The sequence below is a fragment of the Leptosomus discolor genome, chromosome 8 (assembly GCF_034619465.1).
Source record: "Leptosomus discolor isolate bLepDis1 chromosome 8, bLepDis1.hap2, whole genome shotgun sequence".
NCBI classification, from domain to species: Eukaryota; Metazoa; Chordata; class Aves; order Leptosomiformes; family Leptosomidae; genus Leptosomus; species Leptosomus discolor.
In genome coordinates this window covers 48,694,821-48,718,124 of record NC_141398.1, presented here as the reverse complement: position 1 = coordinate 48,718,124, position 23,304 = coordinate 48,694,821, and the positions used below count along the sequence as shown (strand labels likewise).

At 41.0% G+C, this 23,304-nt stretch overlaps 1 protein-coding gene across 1 annotated transcript in view; it reads right to left on the bottom strand.

The window, feature by feature from the left end:
* ZNF536 (zinc finger protein 536) overlaps positions 1 to 23,304 on the bottom strand; it is a 187,941-nt gene that overhangs the window by 102,060 nt on the left and 62,577 nt on the right. The window contains exon 3 of the mRNA XM_086469509.1: positions 19,823 to 21,403. Within this exon, the coding sequence (XP_086325635.1) occupies positions 19,823 to 21,403 (1,581 nt within the window). The remainder of the gene's footprint in view (positions 1 to 19,822; positions 21,404 to 23,304) is intronic.

Sequence of the window (23,304 nt, the reverse complement as noted above, 5' to 3'; positions counted from 1 at the left end):
AAAGGTCACTTTGTATATGACTCCACAGACAGGGGCAGCAGTGAATGAAAATTAGGTTACATGTGATCAGCTTTATTATTAATCAGATGAAAATGGATTTTTAACATTTTTCTAATGAGCAACAGAGAAAGAAGAAAATACCATGAATAAAACTATAAGAGGGAACAGCAAGAGTAAAACGCACGATGTGCATAACCAAACTAACGTGTATTAAATCTGAAATCCTTAAATACTGTCTCAAGAAATAAAATGCAGCTGCATATTTTTGTGTCATAAATATATAGAAAACTGCTGAAATACCTACTGTAATTTACTATCTCTGTCCTTTGTTTATAACTAACTAATGAACTGATTTCTTCATACAGTATATTACAGCAGCACCAGATAGCACTGCTATGGTTAAGGTTGTGTCAGCGTTTCCATTATAAATCCTGTTTTTCAGGGGTTTATAACTCAGCTGTAAAAATGCAGCCCAGGCTAAAACTTGGCGTACAAGGTCTCTGCCAGGAAGCACATTTATTTTACAAATTCCCCCAAACTGTCTCTTGGAATATTCTGGTATTACATGAATGTGAAGTATACAAATACTGTAAAAGTTTACTAGTTTAGGACTCTGCACTTGTTTAACTTTAGAAACAGGTTTGATTTAAAAAACCAAACAACTAAACAGAAAGAGCACGCACCTTTATAAAATGACAGGCTAACACACATTTGCTCTGGAAAGAGCAAAAAATTAATAATATTTTTTAAATCCTTCGAAACATCACTCCTAGGCAGAGTATTGCTTTTTCATACACTGGAATATTTTCATGCTAAACAAAACATAGTGCCACAGAATTAGATTGTTGAACATTTACCGTTGGATCCACAGGCTGCGAACGAACTTGCATTAAACCTCACATTAATAAGTGCTTGATCACAAGAAGCCTGTGTGTCTAGCTCCGTGTTTGGCTCTGCCAAATGCCATTTGGCTATCAAAGTCCTGTTTTGATTAGCAACTAGTGCCAAGAAGCAGGGAGAGGAGTGGCTTGCAGAAACGAGAAACGCTTCTTTTCATAGTTAATCACCCAAAGAGGAGCAGAAAAAAAAAAAAACAGAACAGTGATGGCTGAAAAGCAAATCCAAAATCAGCCCTTCTGACAATAAAATGTACCACAGGTCCCCATCTTGCCAGTCACCAGGACTGCCAGGCACTGCTGCAGAAAGCTCCTGGCCAGGGCTGGGGCTATCTGATCTGAAGCACCTTAGTTTTCAAGTTTGGAGGAACACCATCATTAACGTGCCTCAAAGGAACAGTGGAGAAAGAATGCGACGGCCAAGTTACATCAGCAAAAAGCACTGGTCAGCGTAAGTGATGGTGTTATATGAGAGGCTGGGAGTATTTTCTATCTTTCAAACAGATTTACTGGGATATAAAAGGGTGAGTGGAGGGGGGGCAGCAGATGGTGGGGAAAAAGAGCACTGCAGTCTCCCTCCCTGCTCCCTTACACAGCACATGCTCCCAGGCTTGGCAGGGGGGCAACGGACATGTCCTCCTGTCCCATTTGTGCTGCCTGTGCCCAGCCTGACCCAAGGTTTCCAACACTGGGCTTTCCTGAAAGCACCCCACGAGTCCATACAAGGATGGCTGCTGCATCCCAAGCAGCACTATTATCCCACTCGCATGGCATTAGAATACAGAGAAGATGCTAGTCAACTTTTTTCATGTCACTCCCTCCATCTAAAACCTCACTTCTGTGGGTAAGCTGTAAACGAGAGAGCAGGAGCAATGGTGGAGTTCAGCAGCACCCCGGCAGCGCTGGCTGCCAACTGCTTCAAACACAATGCCAGGGTGCCCCAAAAAACTCTGCAGCACACCAGCCACCATCCCAGCCCAAGGACCGTGACCACAGCAGCTCCAGGCCCTGTGGAGCAGCTCCCTTCCAGAGCCACTTGTTTCTCTTGAACGCCTGAATTTGCAGGGAGTTTCTTGCGCAAGCCTTCCCACGTCCCTGTGCATCCACGCAAGAGCAACCACAGCCTTGGCCTAAGGGTGTTGAAACAAAACCACTCAAACTCCAGCACAATTGCACTGTCATGGATATTCCAGTCCCCTCTGCCATGGGAAGTGCATGAGAGAAAAATCACTTAGGCACATTTAGGACTGTTTAAACAATAAAAAGAAGAGTAGGCTGCGAGAACAAACGTTTAGCTTACGCTGAGTCACACACATCACCCCTCCAGAGCTGTGAGTGAGTAGGTCCTTCCCCCAACACCACGAGCCCATGCTACAAGAGTGGTATGCACTATTGCAGCTGCAGAGCAGTTCTGCCCACATAAAAAGCAAGTTCCAGGTAGAAACAGGAACATTTGACTAGCTGGTGGCTGAAGACACAGCAGTTGCCAACAAGAAAGACAGACCAAATATTACTGACAGCAGAGACTTGAGTAGAAACCACAGAAATTCCCTGCATCAAGGCTGCATGGCAGTATCGCTACCTGCTACAAAGCCCAGAAAGGAGCTGCAGGAGGCTCCTGGCCCTCCAGCCCACGGTGTTCAGAACGGAGAACATTTCAGCAGGGTCTTATTGTAGTTCCAAGGAGCTTCTTGCTCTCCTACAAAGAGGGTGCTGCAGCAATGAGCTGCACCCTAGGTTGATCAAGCAGGAGATGAGGGCAGCAGGACCTGATGCCTGGTTAATGATGCCCGGCTGCTCTGCTTGTGCTTCGTTAATCTCTCACACCTTCACTCCAGCAACAGGCTGGGGACCCTTACCAAAACAGTCTTTTACATGGGATGTTTACTTTATTTCTGGTGGAAGATACATGGATAATTAATTTTCCATGTATTTTATCTGAGTTTGTGATTCTGTTCCCAAGGAGGGCAGGGACTACTGAAAGGGTACACTTTGAAAGGGAACAGGGGGGAAGAAATCTAAAATATATATTCTGTTAAATAGGGATGCAAAATGGACCTTTGATTGCTCTACAGGCCAGTTCCTGATGAGTATTTATTCCATTGGCAGTGGTCTCTATGCAGGCTGCAATATTAATGTATGTTTCTTTAAGATAAAGATAGCATTTGCAGTAAAATAGAGGATATGCCATAGTATTTTTGATTATTAAGCTAAATAGCCATGTAAAATGAGTATAGCATATTGGCACTGATTCCTGCTGTACTGAGGCTCCTTTGTGAAATTAGTTAATTAGTTCTCCCCCATCCACCAAACTTCACTTGAATAAATTTGTGGTTTGTGCAAGTATGAAAAATTTTGCTTTTCTTGGCTAATTTTTTCTCTCTTCCCCCCTTTTCAAAGGAAACTTCACCCATCTATTGGGATAGCAATGTTCGCTTTGGATAAAGATGACTGGCTAAAGAAGTAACATTAGCAAAAATAAATTTTGCACAGCAAAAATGGTGCCTTTACTTTCTCTGAAAGTAACTGTCCATCATGTATAAGATGAATAAACAGATTCTGCAGACTGTTATAAGCTTGTTAATTCTTTAATAAATTACCCACCAAAAAGGTGTTAATTAACTAGTAAAAGTGTTCAGGGATTCTCTGGGAAAAAAAAAAAAAAAACAAAACAAACATATAAGCACTGGAAAAGTGTATACTTTGCAATATGTAAAAAATCCAGGTTTTTAACTCAATTTCTGAGACTTTTACAACAAAGTACAGAGAAAGACAGATGAAATTATGTTCTGACTACCTACACTGAATAAGCCCAATGGGAACCTCTGTATATAGTTATCAGTGGCACTGAAATCTGCTTAGGAAAGCAACAAGTCTTTTGTTCTGTTGACAACAGTTATTACAATTAATTCACTTTGTGATTGGTATTTGCACTGAGTGACAAGGTGTTATTTTACCTCAGTAAAAGTTAAAATGGTAATACCTACATGCAAAATAACACTGAGTTTGCTATCACTCACTCAATAAAAGAAAAGCCTCTCTTCAGAAAAGCCTGCTCAGCCACTACTCCTGCAAACCTGAAGTATTAGCATCAGGCTTCTCCCTCTCCTCTTTCCTCAGATTTATTTTTTTTTCTGCTCTTCTGAAAGTTTCTTGGGGAGCAGGGCGGGGGAGAGAAAAAACTCACAACTTGTCTGCTTTCTGCTAAAAGACAGAACAAAACATAACTTTGAACACAGCAAAAGGCTTCCAAAGGCTCAGCTGCATCTTGGGGTGAGATTCCCCGCTGTTGATACAGGCTACCTGCTCGGGGTGGCACTGCCGAGGGCAGGACACGGCGTCCTCTGGGCTGAGTCCCACCAGCCGGACTGCAGCAGGGGCTGGCACAGGCAGGGAGCGGTTCTTGGGGCTGGCAAGCCGACAGTATCCCCTTTATCAGGGTAGGAGAGACACAAGCCCAACCAGGAGCACAGTGCCAGGACACTCTCTGTGCCATGCTGCCATGGCAGCGATAAGGAAGGGAGTCCTTCATCCCTGAGGCTGCATGCTCCATGCTGGTGGGATGCTGTCTGCCCACACCCGGCACGGCACACAACAGCAGACTTGCTGCGGTCCCGCTCCTTGCAGGGAGACAGGAGGCAGCAAGCCCTGAGCAGTCCCAGGCAGGAAGAGGAGGGTCTCCTGCCGCTCGAGGCAGTGCAAGGTGCCAGGCTGATGCTGGTGCTGTGTGAGCCATGGAGCTCAAAACAGCTACAATTACAGGGCTTTGGGGCTACTTCAGATGCTGCTGAGACCCACCCATCTTGCATGCCACAAGGAAAGGCCTGTGTAGAGGCTGAGACCCCAAAACCTGTAGAGCTGCACTGTACCACCGGAGAAGTAAAACCCCCCACAACTACCAATTTCAGACCCAGCACAGCCACACCTGGATCCGGTCCCTCTCTATGAAATACCTGTACACACCTGCGTACAGAGAGGGCCCCTTAGCTGGCTAGCAAACCCTCAACTGCCCATTTTTAGCACAAGAAAGACAACACAAGGAGTGAGGAGTGTTAGATGACATAAATTTTACCTTTTGTAGCAGTACAAGGCAAACCAGGTTTGCAGCGCTAGCAAATAACAAATAACACATTACCTATGGATAGTTCAGCACCCCTCTTTTATTATAAGTTAGCCTCACTAGACGATTGACTTAACAGAGCATCATTATAAATCCCCATTTTGAATTTTTTTATTAGCAGTATTTATCACCTTCTCAAAATCAATCCTATATTTTTAAATTAAAACAAATGGCTGCTTGTATTGTAATCAATATTAGTACATTTCCCTTTTTTAAAAGGAGAAAAAATGGAATGCAAAGAAATGTCCTTCTTTGGCCGCATCAATCCAATTTCAATATAATTCAATATTTAATAAATATAATCCTCCGTGTCTGTGCAGGGAAACATCATAAAAAATGCAAAAGATTTCCTAGTCTCCAATAACTTGCATGAAACAAAGTGTTTCCTTATTCCTTCCATAAATACTGCAATCTTATGCTACTGTTTTTTCCTTCCTGCATATTAGATTTTGCTCTGATCACATATGAGAAAGGAGGTTTACTTATTCCACGACTAAAAATCCAAAATGTTACCTACCATCTCCAAAAAAATTACTATCTTTATCTCTTTGTACTTCTTTGACTTCTTGTTTTTGAAAGGGCAAAAAAGAAAAACCTTATATAATACCTAATTTGTACATCTGTGGTTTCCCTCTGACTTGTGTAGGCACCATATGTTTTTAATTATCATAATAGCCTTAAAGAACCTGTTCAGTGGGAAACACATATGATCCTTTTATTACTGGTTTGTAATTTAAACAGTTTTAACAGAAAAGGTCTGGCTATAAGGGACTGGAGGCACAAAGGTCTAAAAACCCTGTTATTGACCTCTGAAAGCATGAGTTCAGATCCCACCCACTGAGGTGGGACCCGGCTCTCCCGCCTCTGACAGAGGTAATCAGTCGCATGTGAAACGGCTCTTCGGGACCTTAAAAGACATAATCTCCAATCTCAAATGACTCGACGTTTCAGTCAGCAGCTGACACAATGAAACTGGGGTCTATAAACATTATCGTGAACCCGATCTCTGCTTTCTTCTCCCTTGCAAAAGCTCGCAGAGTGATGGTGCCGTAGGAGAAGCCCTATGAACACCATAAGCCCAATTCTCATTAGTTGTTGCCCTTTCAAATTCCTGGTTTTGTCCTTTATGCAAATGCACGACTGGTGAGCACGCCAGTCTCCCAGCCACGGGAAACAGTCAGATTTTTGGAGGTAGGAATTAAATTTAACAAGTTCAATTCACTCCTGATTCTGGACATCTAAACACATAATCAGTCTGATAATGTTATTAATTATCATTCAAGCGACAACCTTTGACACTGGCATGCTCCCACAACCTCTCTACTCCAATAACTCAAACAGAAAATCATTGGCATGAAAACCCACAGTCTTATGAACAGAAATTGCAAATAAGCAGGCACTGAACGTACAACTGGGAGTGAGCAAAATCCCCCTTTTCAGAGAGAAAGCAGAGGCTCACACAATAGCTCAGTCACTTGACCCAAAATGAAATTCTGCACAACTTCGTCCCAAAACAGATAATTTACACCCCTAACAAAGAGCTGTGGGGAGAAGAGGGTGGGGAAGGGAGCCTAGCTAAAATTACACTGAGGCTGGAAGTCGTTACAGCTCCATCTCAGGAGATGGATGGTGTCCTCATTAGAATGAAGCTTTATTTAGACGGATGGACAGAATCCTTATTAGAACATTAGGCTGAGAAGTTTAAATGTCAGGAAATACAAAATTAAGATTTTGCAAATAAATGCTGACTTGGAGGAAAAATCTTAAGAGCCCTCTTTACAGATCCCACTGGAGACACCTAGGAAAAATGAAATCACTCAGGAACGGCAATCTTCCATGCCAACCTAATCCTTCAAGGGTACTCCTGGAAAACTGTTTCAGAAAAGCCAAAGGAGATCCCTCTTCTTGGGCAAAGTGGTTTCCACTGGTGATCTGATGCTATCGGCTCTGTCCCTGGCAGCACACTGAGCCCAGAGGGAAGGGAGGATTCAGGAGCTGCCTCCTCCCACCACCCATTTCGGGGGAAGCCCACCCAGAGGAGGATGTGCTGATGTTGGAAACCCATTTCCAGCTGCACAGACCCCCAAAACTGTGAATCAGCTATTCCATGCCCTTTGCTGTCTCACTCCACTTCCCCAGGCCCTCTGCTTTCTCCAGGGAATCTCAGGTATTTTGCAGTGATGGAAAGGCAGCTTAATTATCTTGCACACAAAAAAAAGACAGTCATTGTTTTCCGTTTTACCTGAAAGCTAATGGATCTTGGGATACCAGATGTGGAAGCTCAAAATCCCCTCTGGAGCCTTTCTGGTGATTTGTCGTCTCTTGATTGATGCACCTTTGGTGCACACTGGTCTCTGCTGAGGTAGTATGTGAGCTACTGTACGCTAAAAGCAGACTTTTGAGAGAGGAAGTGTGTGCACACACACATACACCCACACCCACCCAGACACCCTCCAACCCCTTGTCCTGCACCTTGCTTGAAGGTCCTGCTCCAAAGCACAGTGACCTGAGGAGGAACTTGTCTCACAGGCTTCAGTAGTTCGGGTAGAAAAGGCAAGGCAGGGTTGGCTCCTGAGAGAGGCACAGCACTGCAGAGCTCTGCACGGCACAGTCCTTGTCCTCTCGTCCCAGGGTCATGGGAAAGAGCTGTGGGTGCTCTTGTCCCCCACGCTTTGCTGAGACAGACCCAGGCAACCAGTGAGACAGACATGCTGGTGGAGGCAGCTGTCTCCACTGGCCTCACCAGAGCTCCCTATTCTTCCTGGCTGTAGCGATTCTCATGTGGCACAGAGTCACCCACCTGCATGTCACGGGCTTGTCCCCTTTTCCAGGCCCTGGGCCTTCACGTTGAATTTTCTACTTGGGCCAGAAGGGTACGATTATGGAAACAGATTTTCTGCTGGGGTTAAACAAATTAAAAAAAAAAAAACAAAACAACCTCTTGCATTTGATATTCTAAATAAATAAAGATTTTTCTCTCTGGGTTTTTGGTTGTTGGGTTTTTTTTGTTTTTTAGTATGCATCCAGTGAAAATCTCGTTTTCCTTTCCCACAGCTTCACCCATAAAATCATCGGGTTCTGGTGAAACAGAAGTTCTCAGTGTTTAACTTGCAGCATGGGGAGGATGGCAGGGAACAATAGGCATTGCAATCACACAACCAGAGGATGATTACTCAGCAGGCAAGTCTTACTGTCACACAGACATGTTTGTGTACCTCTCACACTACCTTCTAAGCAACTGACTCTGCCAGCGAAAGAGGGAGCATCAATACACCCCACCAGAATGCATCTCCTCGCCTTTGGAAAGACACACAGGATCCACCCGTCTGTTGAATTCATGTCTATCACCATCAAGTAAAGTCAGCCCAGGGTCCTTTCATGCTATAGATCTCAAGCAAAGTGCTTCCACCTTGTCCTCTGCTTCTCCCATACATGTATGAACACAATTCTGCCTTAAGAGAAATCCCAGTTCTGGGCCCGAGAAAACTCTTTCTTTTTCTGTTTAAGGATCCTCTTTTCACGGTAAGGATCCTCCAAATTTCCAAAAAGTGGATAACAACAATACCACTGTGATCCCATCTGTACACAGCAATGGCACTGTAATGCACAGAGCATAAAACACCAAATTCCCACAGACAGCATCTGTCTTACTACAAACAATGGACCATTATCTTGTAAATAATTCTGATTAAGCTGCAGCATTTTCCCCAAACAAACAGTAGGGGAGCAGAGGGTGAGGATTTTTCTAGTGGGAGTGCCGGTTTTCTCCTGCCCCAACACTGACACTCAGTTTTTTATTCAACTGATTGGCCCCCTCCCCTCCCCGCTCTGTCCCCCATGGCTTGGTTTTCATCTTCTGACCTTATCCAGCTGTCAATCATTTTGGCAACTAAAGAGGGAGCCGTCATGTTAATGGGATTCCCACCTCTATCCTTTGGGAAAGCTTTTCTGGTGTGTGGTTTGTTGTTCTTTTTTCACCACAATGTACAGTTGTATCACGATTAGTGAATACACTCATAAACCCTCCCATTATTAAAGAGTTCTCATGTTAGGGGATGGAAAAATCAGCCGCACCACTGGGTGCGTGTTGGTGCCGATCGAAGTTTGGGGATGTCTGCTTGTGCTGGTGATGCATCTTGGTGATGCATCTTGGTGCATTTGGCATCTGGGTGAACGTGGCACAGGAGCAGACTTTGCTGGGCAAAAGCTGTCGCCCTCCTCAAACTCTCAGCAGGGAGAGCAGAGCCCTCCGCTGCCCCCAGCAGGGAGCGGGGCTGAGGGCTCAACAGTCCATGCCAGCGGAGTGCCTGCACCCGCAGGAGCAGCACACTATGCTCCTCTGCACTCCACACTAAACCAGCAACAGGTTTGCCAGGAAGATATGAAAGGATTTAAAAGAAAACCAAGCGCAGAGACCAGAACAGGGATAGCTGTACCAAGGGTCAAGTGAAACAAGACACAATTAGGGCTGATGTGGTCCTTTCTCCTAAGGTCCACAAACTGATCTATGTGAGAGAGCCCCCATGAAATCCTGAATTTTGTCTTTAACCTGTTAATTTCAATGCACAAACCTTTTCTTATATGTCTCTCTTGATAAATGTCACATCTCTCTATGGCTGAAGTGTTGGTTTTCCTTCCCTGCATCCTTTTAACTTGTCTTGTTATACATGTGAGCTGTTCAGGATCAAACACACTTCTTGGCTTGAACAAAAAAATAAAAATAAAGTAAAGCAGCAAGGACTAATCTAGGATGGTACCATAGAAAAGCAGGCAATAAAAATTTTACCTTACAAGTAGTGAATTGAAGTCACTGCCATTCAATTAAAAACCACGTAACAGCCAGTTCAGCCACCAGATCTGCAAGCGTAAGCAGGAACACGAGGACTGGCCGAGCACCACGGGGCCGTACACTGAGCATCACACTGACACTGCATTGGCGGGGACAGCCCGTGGCAGACAGTGTGGCAGGTCCTCAGTCCTGACGAGTGTCTGCTCACGCAAGCACAGGACAGGAGGACCTGTAGGCTGGCGGTAGGCTGGGGGCTGAGTAACCCACCGCACATGCTGCTGAGCCATTGCCTGCCTTGGGCGCCGGTGCTGCACAGCTGTACAACACGGCTGGGGCTGGCATGCTGTGGTGGTGGTCGAAAACTGATGGCTCAACCCAGCTGGCACTCCAAAGAGCCCTGAGGTTAAATTTCATGGATTTGGTGCAAAGACATTATGGCCAAAATATGGCAAAGCTCCTGCAGGTGCAGAGAGCCCCCAAGTGCCGGCCGCTTGGCGCAGGTAGGGGCTGAGGCTAAAGGCAGGTTTCAGCACCGGGTTCGCTGCACTGTGCAGCTCAGGAAGTCAGGCTCAGGAATGCTGCTGGGACATTACAGGGATATACCCACCCAACACATACTTTCAATGTGTGTTTATTTTCATTACTAGATTTTTATAGCTTACTGTAGTTAGAGAAGGAAGCATTTATACACTGAGGACTTATATAATGTTCTTCATCTTCAAAGTGCTTTACAAACATTAATTAATTCATTTATCCTCACAGCACTCCTACCAGGGAGATAAGTACTATTATTTTCCATTTCACAATAGAGAATCCAAAGCAGAAAACTTTTTTTTTTCCATGGTCAGTGAGCGAATCACAGGTAGATCTGCAGGAGGAGGAAGGGCTGCCAACTTCTGAATGCAAGCCCCGCTCCCCAAATCTGATTTAAAAGGCTCATGTTCTGCCAGAATCATGGCACATATTGGGATATGCCTTGGGTTTTTCCTTCAGTAAGAGATAATTAAGGAACAATTCCCTCTCTGATCCCCAGCATGGCATGCTATTTTCTACCCCACTGTTGCTCTGTGAGCTGAACAATGGCTGTTCTATGCAGAGAACGGCACTACAGACGCCCCGGATCAGAGGAGATCAGCTTAGAGAAACTTGCTGGCCTGCGTCTCGCTTCACGGACAATGGGGTGGGCTAGGCGGCTTGGGTGCAAATGCCTGACGTCGGGGTGGCTTCAGGAACACCTGTTTGTAAATGGCAGTGCTTCAGGCAGGGGCATCTGTTAGCTGAAGTCACTTGCATCCATCACACATATCTAGAAATTTCATGTAGCAGGAAAATTGCTGTGGTTTCTGGTGTTTGGTCTCAATCCTAAGTGTATTCCTTTTACATTTGTGCGGGAGAGATGCATAGTGCTCCTAGTCCACCTCTGTGGTGCTGCTGTTTCCTGTCTGCTCCTTGTCAGCAAATGTGCAGCTCCTTCAAATGGCACTAACACTTACTGTGAGCTTGAAAGGCTCCATGTCAAGGCATCTCAAAAAATAAAATTGTGACTAGGTCTTCTAAGGAAGTGTTCAGATCAGAGAACTTAAATCAACATAAGGGATGACAAACTGGGAAAAAAATCCTAATTTTATAATTTCCAAGAAGGTTACGTTTCACCTGTTATAAACCTTGTTAGTGAAGACCTTACTCACCTTGGGTTTTTTCCCACTAGCTCATGTTTTGACCATTATAAAATTGCACAAACCCCCAAACCTTCTAGGTAATTTCCTAGCTCACAAAAAGATACATTCATTAGCAAAATAAACTGCCAAGTTAAGCCATGGCATGTTGCAGAAGACATGCCTGCGTCCTACTGGGGAAAGGCTCGTACCTAGACGTTGCTTCAGAACAACTAGAACAATTGTTTAGTGAGAAATGTTTTCTGCATATGACTCATCAACCCTTGAAAACAGGATTTCTTATATAATACAAGTGCTGACACAGCCTTCACTTGAGTGGTGTGACTGCAGCTGTATAATTACAACTTTAGATTTGATGTTATGGACCTTAGGTTACGGCGTTCAGACAAATGCTCCATTGTATTACAGTGATATTTTTTTCCTTAGTCGTATTGCCCACGGGACAATAAGGACTATATTCACAGTTCATTGCATAGAAGTTTAGGCATGTAACAGCCAGCGGTATTACACAAGATGAGATTATACCCTATGGGGGTTAAATGGATTCATAATTGCCACTTTTTCTTGTCTTTTTTTTTTTCTTTGCTCCTAGTTGATACTTTTTTGGAAGTGCTCTCCAAATAAAAGGAGGAACAATCTCACACTGAGTCTGGATAAATGTTACAGTTGTCTCACAAATGCTGTATTATTTCTAGCCGTTCCAAAATAATATAATTGTCCTACTGCTGAACTACAGATTTTTCTCAGTATGACACAGAACACTAAAATGTCAGGTCCTGACTCATGGTGTTTTGGTGGAATAAATAAAAGTACCAATATGCTATTCAAAACTGACAGCATTAATGAAGATGTGACACTGGGAGCCCTACTCATGTTTTCCTTTAGCTTCCATGGCGTACTCAGTGGCGCACCAAACAACAGGCCACCTCTTATGGGTCCCACCCTGGAAACACTTACCACAGACCTGAGTGAACTACTGGGACTGATGCAACTGCTTGCTTGTCATCCTACGCTTGTTTTACCTTGGGTGAATAGTACGGGGGTCTGAGGAGGGAGGCTAGTCTCAGGATGTTTATCACACATTCTTTCCTTGGGAAACAAAAATGAGAGTTCAATGCTCTCTGCAGTACTGAAGACTGTGACTCAATGTAAGTCTAGGCAAGATATTAACCAACAAAGATCACTCATGGGCTGTACGCTTCTGGTAGTTCTCCACTGGGATAGGCATCGTATACTGATTACTCACTATGGCTACATGTCCAGCTGCGGGACTGGACCCAAATATGTAGCTCACCCTGGCCAAGCACCCAGGCACTGATACTTACACAGTTAATCCATCCCACATTATTAATTTTTAACCCAGTGGCCTCCACAAAAATTTCTGCTGGAATTCAATAGTGACAGAGGAGAAACAGGTCCCACATTCACAAAATATTTTCTGTGACAGAGGAAACAAGTCTAATGTCCCCCCTTATATACCTGCCTAACCATACGTGGCATCATCCTAACAACAAACCACTCCTTCCGTAGAAGACTGCATTTTTAATAAATGTCCTTTACAAGGCCAACAAGTAGCTTTGCAGAGTTTGCCTCTCAAAGCATCAAACAACTGTGGATTGCATGAGTGGTCTTTGGTCTACCAAAAGGTATAACAGTTTCTCAGACGGTTTTCTTGAATGAATTAACAAAATGACTCAAAACTGCACTAATGGTTAACAGCTTTTTTTTTATTAGCAACACTGAGATAAGTTATTGAAGCATTTTAGTATTGTTTTACATTCCATTCAGAAGTGACCTAACTTGTAACTCCATATACATTTAAAGATATATTTGACACTTATTCAGAAAGCAACAATTATTAAAACTTACATACCTTCATTACCAGGAAACCTTAATATATTTTCTAATTACTTCCAACAATACTCTATTCCAAAGCACAGGATAACCCACTAGAAGTTTACACATTTCACTTCAATCACAGGTTTTAAATTGTGGATGTCACAGTGCTGTTCATCGAATTTTACTGTCTTTCTTGGTTAATATTGGAAAACCTGGCACAATATATTAAGCTAGAAATATTGCTTAAAGAATATGAAAAAAGATAACTACAGTATTTTTTCCTGCTAAAGCATTACAAAATACAGGACCATTAAAAACTCAAATAGAAATGACAATAAATAACCTTAAAAATGTTAAGAGAATTTTCACTCATACTAAAGTCCATTCCCTAAGCTTGCCAAACACATAAATAACAGAACATATTCAGGACCTCTATTTTTATACTATTATGATGGTTTGTTATATAATGTGGATGTATTGTGTACACATATATTAATGCTTACACTTAAGGTATATATTTTTTTCTTTGCTGAAACAATTAATAAGCCTCAGGTAATTACTTATCCCTGGCACTACAGGTATCTAGATAGGTGGGAGCAAACCTCAGAAACTCCAGATATGCAATACTGTGCATAATAAGATCATCTCTGCATAAAGATATCCTAAGTTCCTTAGATTACAAAGATGAATTTGATTATTTATTTCTGGAAGCCTGTAACATAAAATTATAATTGCCGTCAAATTAATTGTTTAAAATTGGCCTCATAATAGGTATTAATTGTACACTTAGTTTTGACTTACAAGGATGTCTAAATTGTTCATGTTTATGAGTAGTTATAGGAAATACTATACCTCAGACACGAGAATATATATTCCTGAACCAAAACACAAACCAGAGCACTGTCTCACTTTGGAAAGACCTGGAAACATCTCTATGCCTCTGCCTAATCCTGAATTATAATTTAAATTTGACCTGGATATGACAAAAACAATAAGAATATATTGTTTGGGAGATGGAAACTTAGAGTAAAATCATACAGCTCTAAGCTTACATCATTATTTTGTCTCTGCAAAGAAAAGAAAAGCCTTTCTGTGCTAGGGATTTGCCTCGGTGTGGCTGGCCACTGATGTCTGAAATAAAGGCACATACCAAGGCCTCCTTTTGCAAACACAATCCCCCTTTCAGATCTGGTGCTAGAAGGGACTGAATGCCTCCAGTTTCACTGGGAATAAAGATACTCAGCACTTAGCTGTATCAGATATTTTAGGGGTTAATTTCCAGAAACATAAACGGAATGGGAATGTTACTCTCCAATATGAAAAATGGTAAGAAATAAAAGTTTTCAACAGCAAACAAAATGGTGATACTGATCACTTGACTGATTTCTGACACAACAAAATACAATCAAATTAAAGTACATGAATACAGCAATGAAATTTAAAGTCAAACAAACATAGGACCTGATTCTGCAATCCTTAGTCACGTAATTAGTCCCACTCAGCGAGAATGAGGGATGCAAGATTGGGTCCTTAGCTTCTGCTTAGGAAGTCAATGTTGATTCAGACAGTATCTTTTCTAGCCAAAAATATGCAGCAAAAGGAAAGTAACATAAACAAGGCTAAATGTCAACAGTGTTTGCAGACTTACAGACACCATCCATTTGTTTGTACTGAAATGACTAGTGAACCATTTGGCAAATACAATGCTATTCACAGACCGGCCCTTCTATCCAGCAACACAAACTTCACTGGATCACTGGCATTCCCAGTTAATTAAAAAAAGGAAGCAAGCCATATGAGTTTGGTTTGATATTGCCATGCAAATGGCACTGCGACATCCAGAAGTGTGGCTGAAACCCAGGCGTGGGGCCGAGGTGCTGATCTCCTGTTCATCAGTACAGTTCATACACTAAAAGCAGGCCTTGGACCTCCTAACTGAAACTAAAGACACCTCTTCAAAATCACCATAATGGAGTAAAGAGAAGTCTGCAGTAAAACTTCCATATCATTTCATTCTGCCTTGAAGGAAAAGAATATTCTGGTTACTCCTTCAACTGCAGATCAGGACAAAATGTTGAGTTACTTAAATGCATTACAAGATATTTAAAATGGGCAGGAGTATTACTACAATTTGCTGCTGTAAGATGACCTTCCATTTCCTCGTAGCTGTCCTAGTGCTTGGATGTATCAGGCCCTTTGCTTCTGTTTAATACGGATTTTATAATTCAAAGCGCTGCAATGAGGATTCAAGTGAAGCCACCACAAACAATTAAAAATCTTTTTCTGTATTTTATGTGTTGGTGGTAGTTCTGAAGGGGTTAGCATTATAATCTTTTTGGTTTTGACACCTGTGGCAATAAGCAATTTACAACAACTAAATTCACTATTTAAACATTGGGGTAGAGCACTATAATTATGTGACAATAAAGCTGTAATAATCTGCTACAATTGATCTTCCCCTTGCCCAGCCCTCTTGTCTGTGCTGCAGTTCCACATTTGGAAGGTATTTCAGAAAGTTACAATGCTGAACATTTTAATAATTCTGTAGAATGTTGAACGTTTTCTGCTCCAAAGAAAACTGAAAGTGCTCAGCCTTTTGCAGGATCAGAACTCTGAAGCTGCTACCATACATCAGAAGGGCCCTGCCTTGTTTTCATACAGTGAAAGTCATAATGGGGTAGAGCCTACGCAGGAGAAAACAGCACTAATTGCAGAGGAAAGCAAGCACGAATGGAAGCAAATTAGATTTACAGAGACAATATGGAACTAATACTTTTGGACATCATTAAGTATGGGTTCAATAGCACTAAACCATCAAGCAACCAGCTAACGTCCAGGACTATCTCTGGCCAATAGTTCTGTAGCCCACCAGCTCCTCCTTGAAAGCCTAAGTACTTCCCAAGCAGAAAATGCAAGTAGGGAAATTTTACTGTCTTCGACATAAAGCAGAAAAATTTAAAGAAGAGGAGAGAGAGAAAGAAAAGGGTCTTGTCAGAAATAGATGCTGTGCAAAACACATGTAAATTAATGACTTGGAACAGGAGGTAGAACATTATTGCGATACAACTGCAGGAATATGAGAAGACAAGCAGAGAAAGAGAAGAGCATAAGTGGAAAGGAAAACAGATCTTCCAAAACTTAAACACCAAGTAGGTCTAGAACCTCTGAGTAAAACTTCTCAAATGATCAAGGGCTGCAAATGCAGAGTAGATGGATGCTCGAGACAGATATCAAGCCATGCAGCCATCGCCCTGAGCTTCCCTTCCATGCTGGGCTACTGGCTGCCAAGCAGCAAGGAAAGGCATGTCTTAGAAACTGAGTGGTAGCAAAGATTAACAAGATCAGCTCCTAGGCATAGTCAGCTGAGACTCCAAAACCAAGTAGAGGTCAAAAGTAACTCTAAATTAATCACTGGTATTTTTTTCTTTCTGTTCTTTCCTATTCTGCTGTATATGTAAAGGAGAAATATTACAAAAAATTTCTCAGCAGCATTTTGACATGGAAATTTCTGTATTATGCAGTAATTATGCTTCTTTTCTAATTGTGTCTTTCATCCTTACAGCCTGAAGCATGATAGAAGCATAACTGAATTATGTGTACATCATCAGTCTCTCTTATTCTACATACAGGGAAACTGAGGACTGCTTCCCCCATCTGTGGTGACTTTCCAGAACAACAATGTGAGTTGGTGGTATTCTCCTCTAGAAATGAAACCATTCTTGTGACAAGATTTGTGCTCAAAAATTGACCCATTATCTTACAGTAAAATCTGCCAACTAAAAATGATCCACATGGATCACTGAGAATCCCAGCTTGTTTTTATTGCAGCCAGAAATTTAACTCAATTAGCATGGCCAATCAAAGATGCAATCTCAGCTAACCGAAGCTGAGATATTTTATTTTGATTTTATTTCCACTGTATTCTGACTGCAGAAAGAACACCATGCCTTGCTGTCTTGATTGTGCAAGGACTCTATCAAGTGTAACAGTGTTCTCTTGAGATGTCAACAACCCACACATCATAGGCTGTAAAAAGAAAGGCAAATGCAAAGAGTCTCCCAAAATACAAAGGAACACGAGCATCATGCCCTGGAATCAGATGCTGGAGGTGTGTTTCAAGTTTTCTGATCTCTCAGGCAGCAGGAGAGACAAAGGGAACCATGACTAAGGTCATGGGCTTTGTGCAAGAGGGAAGGAAGTCTAATAAATGAACAGGGTGCTCTTGATGGCTTATCTGCAAGCGCAGAAACATCAGGTGAGATTCCCCACACTAGCATGCACAGATGGAGTATGATTTCACAGAATAAAATGTCACTGAGAAAATGAAAATTCCCAAAAACCATTACTTTCAAATGGGCAGTGTCCAAGCCAACCAAATAAAAAAAGAACTACTGACACGGGGCTTGTTCATACTCATCCACTTCTGCTGTGAGATACTGAGAAAAATGAAATAATACATTTAAATAGTCAACCTTAATACTTATTGTCTGCAAACACTCAATAGAATGTCAGTAAAGAATCTTAAAAAGCTATTTTTGGAGGGGGGAGAAAGGAGGACTCGCACTGCACTGCATTTTCCATTTAAAAATGGCTTAAAAAGTAGAACAGACATGCTTCTGTTGTTTTTTTCTTCCTTCATACTTCAAGTCAAATCCATTATCACTGGGCAGAGCTTGTGAAAGGGATATGGTCTTCAAAATCATATAAACTCAAGCCATCATAAAATGTCTGTTGAATTGATTGGAAGATGAAACAAAAAACTAATGGAAGGAACATGACCTCATTTCAATAACAATGTTAGAGGATTTTTTTGTTGTTGTTGTTTTAAAAATCTTATGTCTGTGAAAAAGTATAAAGATATTTTGTACAAAGCAACTAATCTTAGTTTTCCAATTTTTTTGCTTGTTGGTTTAGAGAGTAATTTCTCTGCTATATTTTTTTTTTTTTTGTAACTGATTGATTGTACTCCAAAAATAGAGAGGAAAAAAAAATTCAAGTAGGATCTTACCAGTTGCAAATTTAATCAACTATCAACTATTTTCAAAACATCAGTAACGTAACTGCTGATTTTGAAGAATCTGGAAATATTTCCAACTATCTGAATTGGTTCTTAGTGCACTGACACACAGAAGTTTACAAGTAAGGCCATGCAGATACTTGGACCCGTGATGCAGTTTAAGTAATGACAATATTGTGAAGCCAAATGCTCTAAGAATACAAGTGAGATAAACTTTGTGAGGAGAAATCACTTTTTTATCAGACCAACTAATACACTTGGAAGAGCAGAGAGGGGCCTGAAGAAGGGGTTATGGCTTTACACACATATATTATCCTAGTAAAGTCAAACAAAGCTCCCACTAACCTTTAGTTAACCAGGGTAACCACTCTAAACGTTTGCAGATTTAGGGTTTCATTTTAAATTGTCAGGCTTTATAACTGTTGATCACATCTTCTTTTTCTTTTTTTTTAACTTGAATACATTTTAGCATCCATGTTCAGCTCTGACAATGAGTTTTCTGATTAGTTTGAAGGTTAAGTGAAATGAGCATTACTGAAGTTTTTGTGTCCTTTGCTGGCTCTGCTTTTTAAAGTGATACTGTTTTTTCAAAGGATTTACACACTAAAATCTCTTTCAAACAAGAACTATGCTGACAAAATAGGAGATAAATTGAAAAAATCCTCATTCTCATTTGTTTCAAACAGATTTAATTTTCATTTTTGTCACATACGATGTCTGTGATATGAGGAAATAAAATTGCAGTTTTGTAAATCAAGAGACTAATAAGAGTAAAAGGTGGGTTTCTTTGTTTGTTTAGTGTGTTGTTGGGGGGTTTTAATTACCTGGAGGCATATTCTTAATTAGGCAAATCACAATTTGTACAACTGCTAGTTAGTGGTCAAGGGCAACTACTGTATGGGTGCCATTGAAACAAACCAGAAAAATATAATTAAAAAAAGGGGAGGGAAAGAAAAGAAAAAAAAAAAGGCTCCCCACCACAGGTAGACGCATTCCATGCACTTGGCCTTTGATTTCATTAATATTGTGGTAATTGAATACACCCCAATTCAAAGAAAGGAAAAAAGAAAAAAAGAGAAAGCAAGGTTTTCTTGGCAAAGCATCCAGTGTTTTTCTTGGGTTCTTACTTATATCAAAATACTGAAAAGTTTGCAAGTTACCATGTAAATTTTTTAAAACTTTTTCCTCCTTTGAGTATGCTAAAGCAGTAAGTATCCCCTTCAGATGCCACTAGCACAGATAGTCTATGTTGCTGCTACTCTAGTTTAAAAAGCAAGTTCTTTCTAAAATCCTGTATAAGTATATGCATGCAGCACTGCTGATTTCAATGGAGTAGACCACATATAAGACTAGAATTTGGCCCACAGGGTTTAACATTTAAAAAAATGTATTACTAACAAACATAACTAAGTATATTTAAAGAGCAGCTTCATGATTCTGCACAAGTGTTTTCTGAAATGGTCTAAAAGAAGGTCTAAAACTTACCACACAAGTCAGGTCTCTTGATACATCCACTAGTTGCTGTGCTACTTGCAAGTCCATTAAAGGCTGCTAAGCCATCAGAGCTGTAAGCTCTTAGGACTGACAACATGTTCATCTGCTTCTCCAGGACCTGCGGACCCTGAACTTGTTCAGGTTTCATCACTCCTTGTGCAGTTTCATGGGAGGATAGAAGATTCTGACTGTGCCACTGCTTTTCTGATGCTTGTGGCAGTGGTGATACGAGCCCTTGTGTTGGTTGTGAGGTGACTGCACTTTGTATATTGTCGCCTCCTTCACTGATTTCTTTATTTAGGGCAGACAACTGCTTATTCATTATATCTGGTTCTGTGTCAATGTCCTCATCTTCAATGTTTTCTTCCTTGGAAGATTCCATATCCTCAGATGAAGCTATGTCAGAAAGGTCATCAGTAGCGCTTTTATTTACAGAGTCAGAGAGCAGAATATTTGGGTCATCTTCGGATTGTGTTTTTATTTCAGATTCATTACTGGTGCAAGAATTTTGTGTTCCTGTGCCAATAACACCAGGATAAACACCAAACTGCTTATAGAAGTCTGTTGTAAAATTACAAAAAGTGGATTCCATGTGGCTGGGCCAGGCAGTGCTCTTTTGCTCTCCCAGGGTCTCTTTATTTTGTCCTTGGGTCAATTTCTCAGAAGCTGAGTCCAGCTGGCTCAGCATGTTTGAAACTACTGCCTCCTTGCTGGACTGCACAGAAGAGGGGAGCAAACTCACTTTATTGACAGAGGCTGAAACTTCTCTAGATTGGTCTTTGTTGTTGCCTATGATGTTGTCTTTACGTTTAGCCTTGCCCAGGTGATTGGCCTGGAGGTGCAGAGCCATTAGTTCCATAGAAGAAGTTGTAAAGGAACAAAATAAGCAGCCATGCCAAGCAATATTGTCTTGCACAGTAACAGATGAACCTGGGAGTGAGGCTGCATCTGGCCTTACAGATAAGTCAAGAGGTTCGTATTGTGACTTTTCTGGTTTTCGTTGTGAGGACTTGTTATTTATCTTTTCCTCGCCACCATCTGAGCCTAGACCTTTTGCTGAAAGTGGATCTGAGAGAGCTTTATCCTTCATTTCTTTTTCTTTCTTCAAAGAACTTAGGACAAAGCTGTCCATGAAAGCTTGCAAAGACCCTTGAAAGTTCACACCGTTCCCAACGATGTTCTGGTAAGCACGGCCAAGTTCAGAGTAGTGTGTTCCTTTGGAAGATATGTCTGAACCCTTCATATTTTCTGAAGATACTTCAGATGACATGCCAGCTGCTTGCCCTTGCTGATCTCCAGAAGACAGCATTCCTGATGTCCACTGCTGCGAGACCATGCCACTTCGGAAATCGATACCAGGAAGCCCCTTGAAGGCTCCTCTCAATATGTCTGGTCTAATAAACACAGAACTTTTACTTGATGTCTCATCTTTGTGTTCTTGACTTGCAGTCTGCCCAGAGAGTGATCCTGCTCCATTCTGTCGCTCCCGATGGTGCCGTTCCAAGTGGTATTTGAGGGATGCAGACTGAGTACCAGCATAATCACAATGCGGACACTTGTAAGGCTTCTCACCTATAGGTATGGACAAAGAGGAAAATGTAAAGAAAGAAAGTTAACTGTACTTTGGTGTACAGATGAGTGAAGAAAAAAAAAATCAACATTATCTGCTTGAAAACAAGATCTCAGAGCTAATAGTTCATTTTTAAAAAAGAAATGCCTTTAATTGAAGACTAATTCATAAACTGAATATTTCTAAAATGAGTTTCCAGAATGTGGGGCTATTCAGGAATGACATGGTATCTACACACAATTAGCCATCTTTCTCTTAATCTAACATGTAGAAAACTGTTGTAGAATTAAAAGCTATGATTATGAAAATGAAGCATAACAATTTCAACCACAGTAATCATTAAAAGTACAAGTTTAAAAAAAAGAGACACAAAGAATGTAACAAATGGATGGTTGCAATATTTTGTGTATACAATTGCTCTAAAATTTGTTTAAATTATACACATGGAAACCATTTTTAAACCTAAAAATTTTATGGCACTGTTACGCAAGACTGAAATGAATGATTTAAGTCTTGCTCTGCAGTAAATCATGGATATAATTAGCAAATGGCATACTGCACAAGTAATTTATCATTATTTGGAGGGCACCATTCCAGAAGGATTCAAAGATCTGCAGACCTACTGCATTGTTTCTAAATAAAGAACTATAAATACAGATTCTATAAAATATTAATATCATTACACCACATTATGATTGCAGCATGTAAGAACATATAGTTAAAATAAAAAGTGGTCAATAAAATAAAAAAGAAATCGAGTAATAAAAAAGTACAAAATATATTTAGTTTCTGTATTTGAAATTAGCATTATCTACTGTTTTTTGCAGTCCTTTGAATTTGTACTAATGGCATTTCTAATACCTAAGTAGTAAAACATGTAATTTACCTACATAAGTACTTTTCTAGGATTAGCTTGAATAGAGTTTTAAAACATGTAAGATTATTTTCATGAATTAGATATATATTTGAATCCCACACTAAACTTTTATTGTTCTTCCTATACGTTAAAAGAGGTAGATATTACGCATATAATAAATATTCACATACAATCACAAAGACATCCAAAATCAATGTACATCTAAGCAAATGTATGAGCACTTGTTACCAATGCAGAGTTCCTTTTAAAGGACTAAGTACGGAAATCCTCACTAAAAGTGACAGGAATCTGAAAGACCTGCAAGCAGTCAACGTTGGCAATTATTTCTACGAGGGAGCTCAACAAGAAGAAGAAACTGTTTTCTCTATGTAGGTCTTTTCCCTAAGTGATCCAAAAGACAAAGACAAGTCTTCTCCAAATGGTGTAATGGAAATATTTGATTTGGAGTCCATCCACAGTAAAAATGCTATATCATATTATGTAGTTCACCAAACCAGCTGGAAAGTTACCTGTTTTCAAATAACTTCGAAATCTGCTTAAAACAAAATAGAAAGGCTTTCAAACTTTTGTTATTTAAGCTCCAGGCTCAATTGAATGGATGGTAAATACTTGGGAAGCTACTCCTCTCACTGTTAGCAGGAATTTACTAATGAGATGCAACACCAGAACACTCAAATGACCATATAGCACTGTGCGAGCAGGCTTACTGACCATGAACAGTAGCTGGATATGTGCTGCAATTCAGACAAGGCTGAAGTAAATTACAAGCAGTGGAAATTCTAAATCCATAATGTAATCCAAAAGCTAAACGGTGAGACATGAGAGCTTTACATCAACCACGTTAATCGACCTTTTTAGAGGAGAAAAGTGCAGCACCTCAAACAAGAGGTGTTCAGCAGAGGCAGAGGTAGTAATTAGCATGGTTCATGCTTTAGGCCTGGGTCTGCACAGCTTAGCAGAAGAAATCAGATTTAAACATTTCAGTGTTTAAACTTCTGAGTCTTCCGCAATCACCTAATTAAGTTC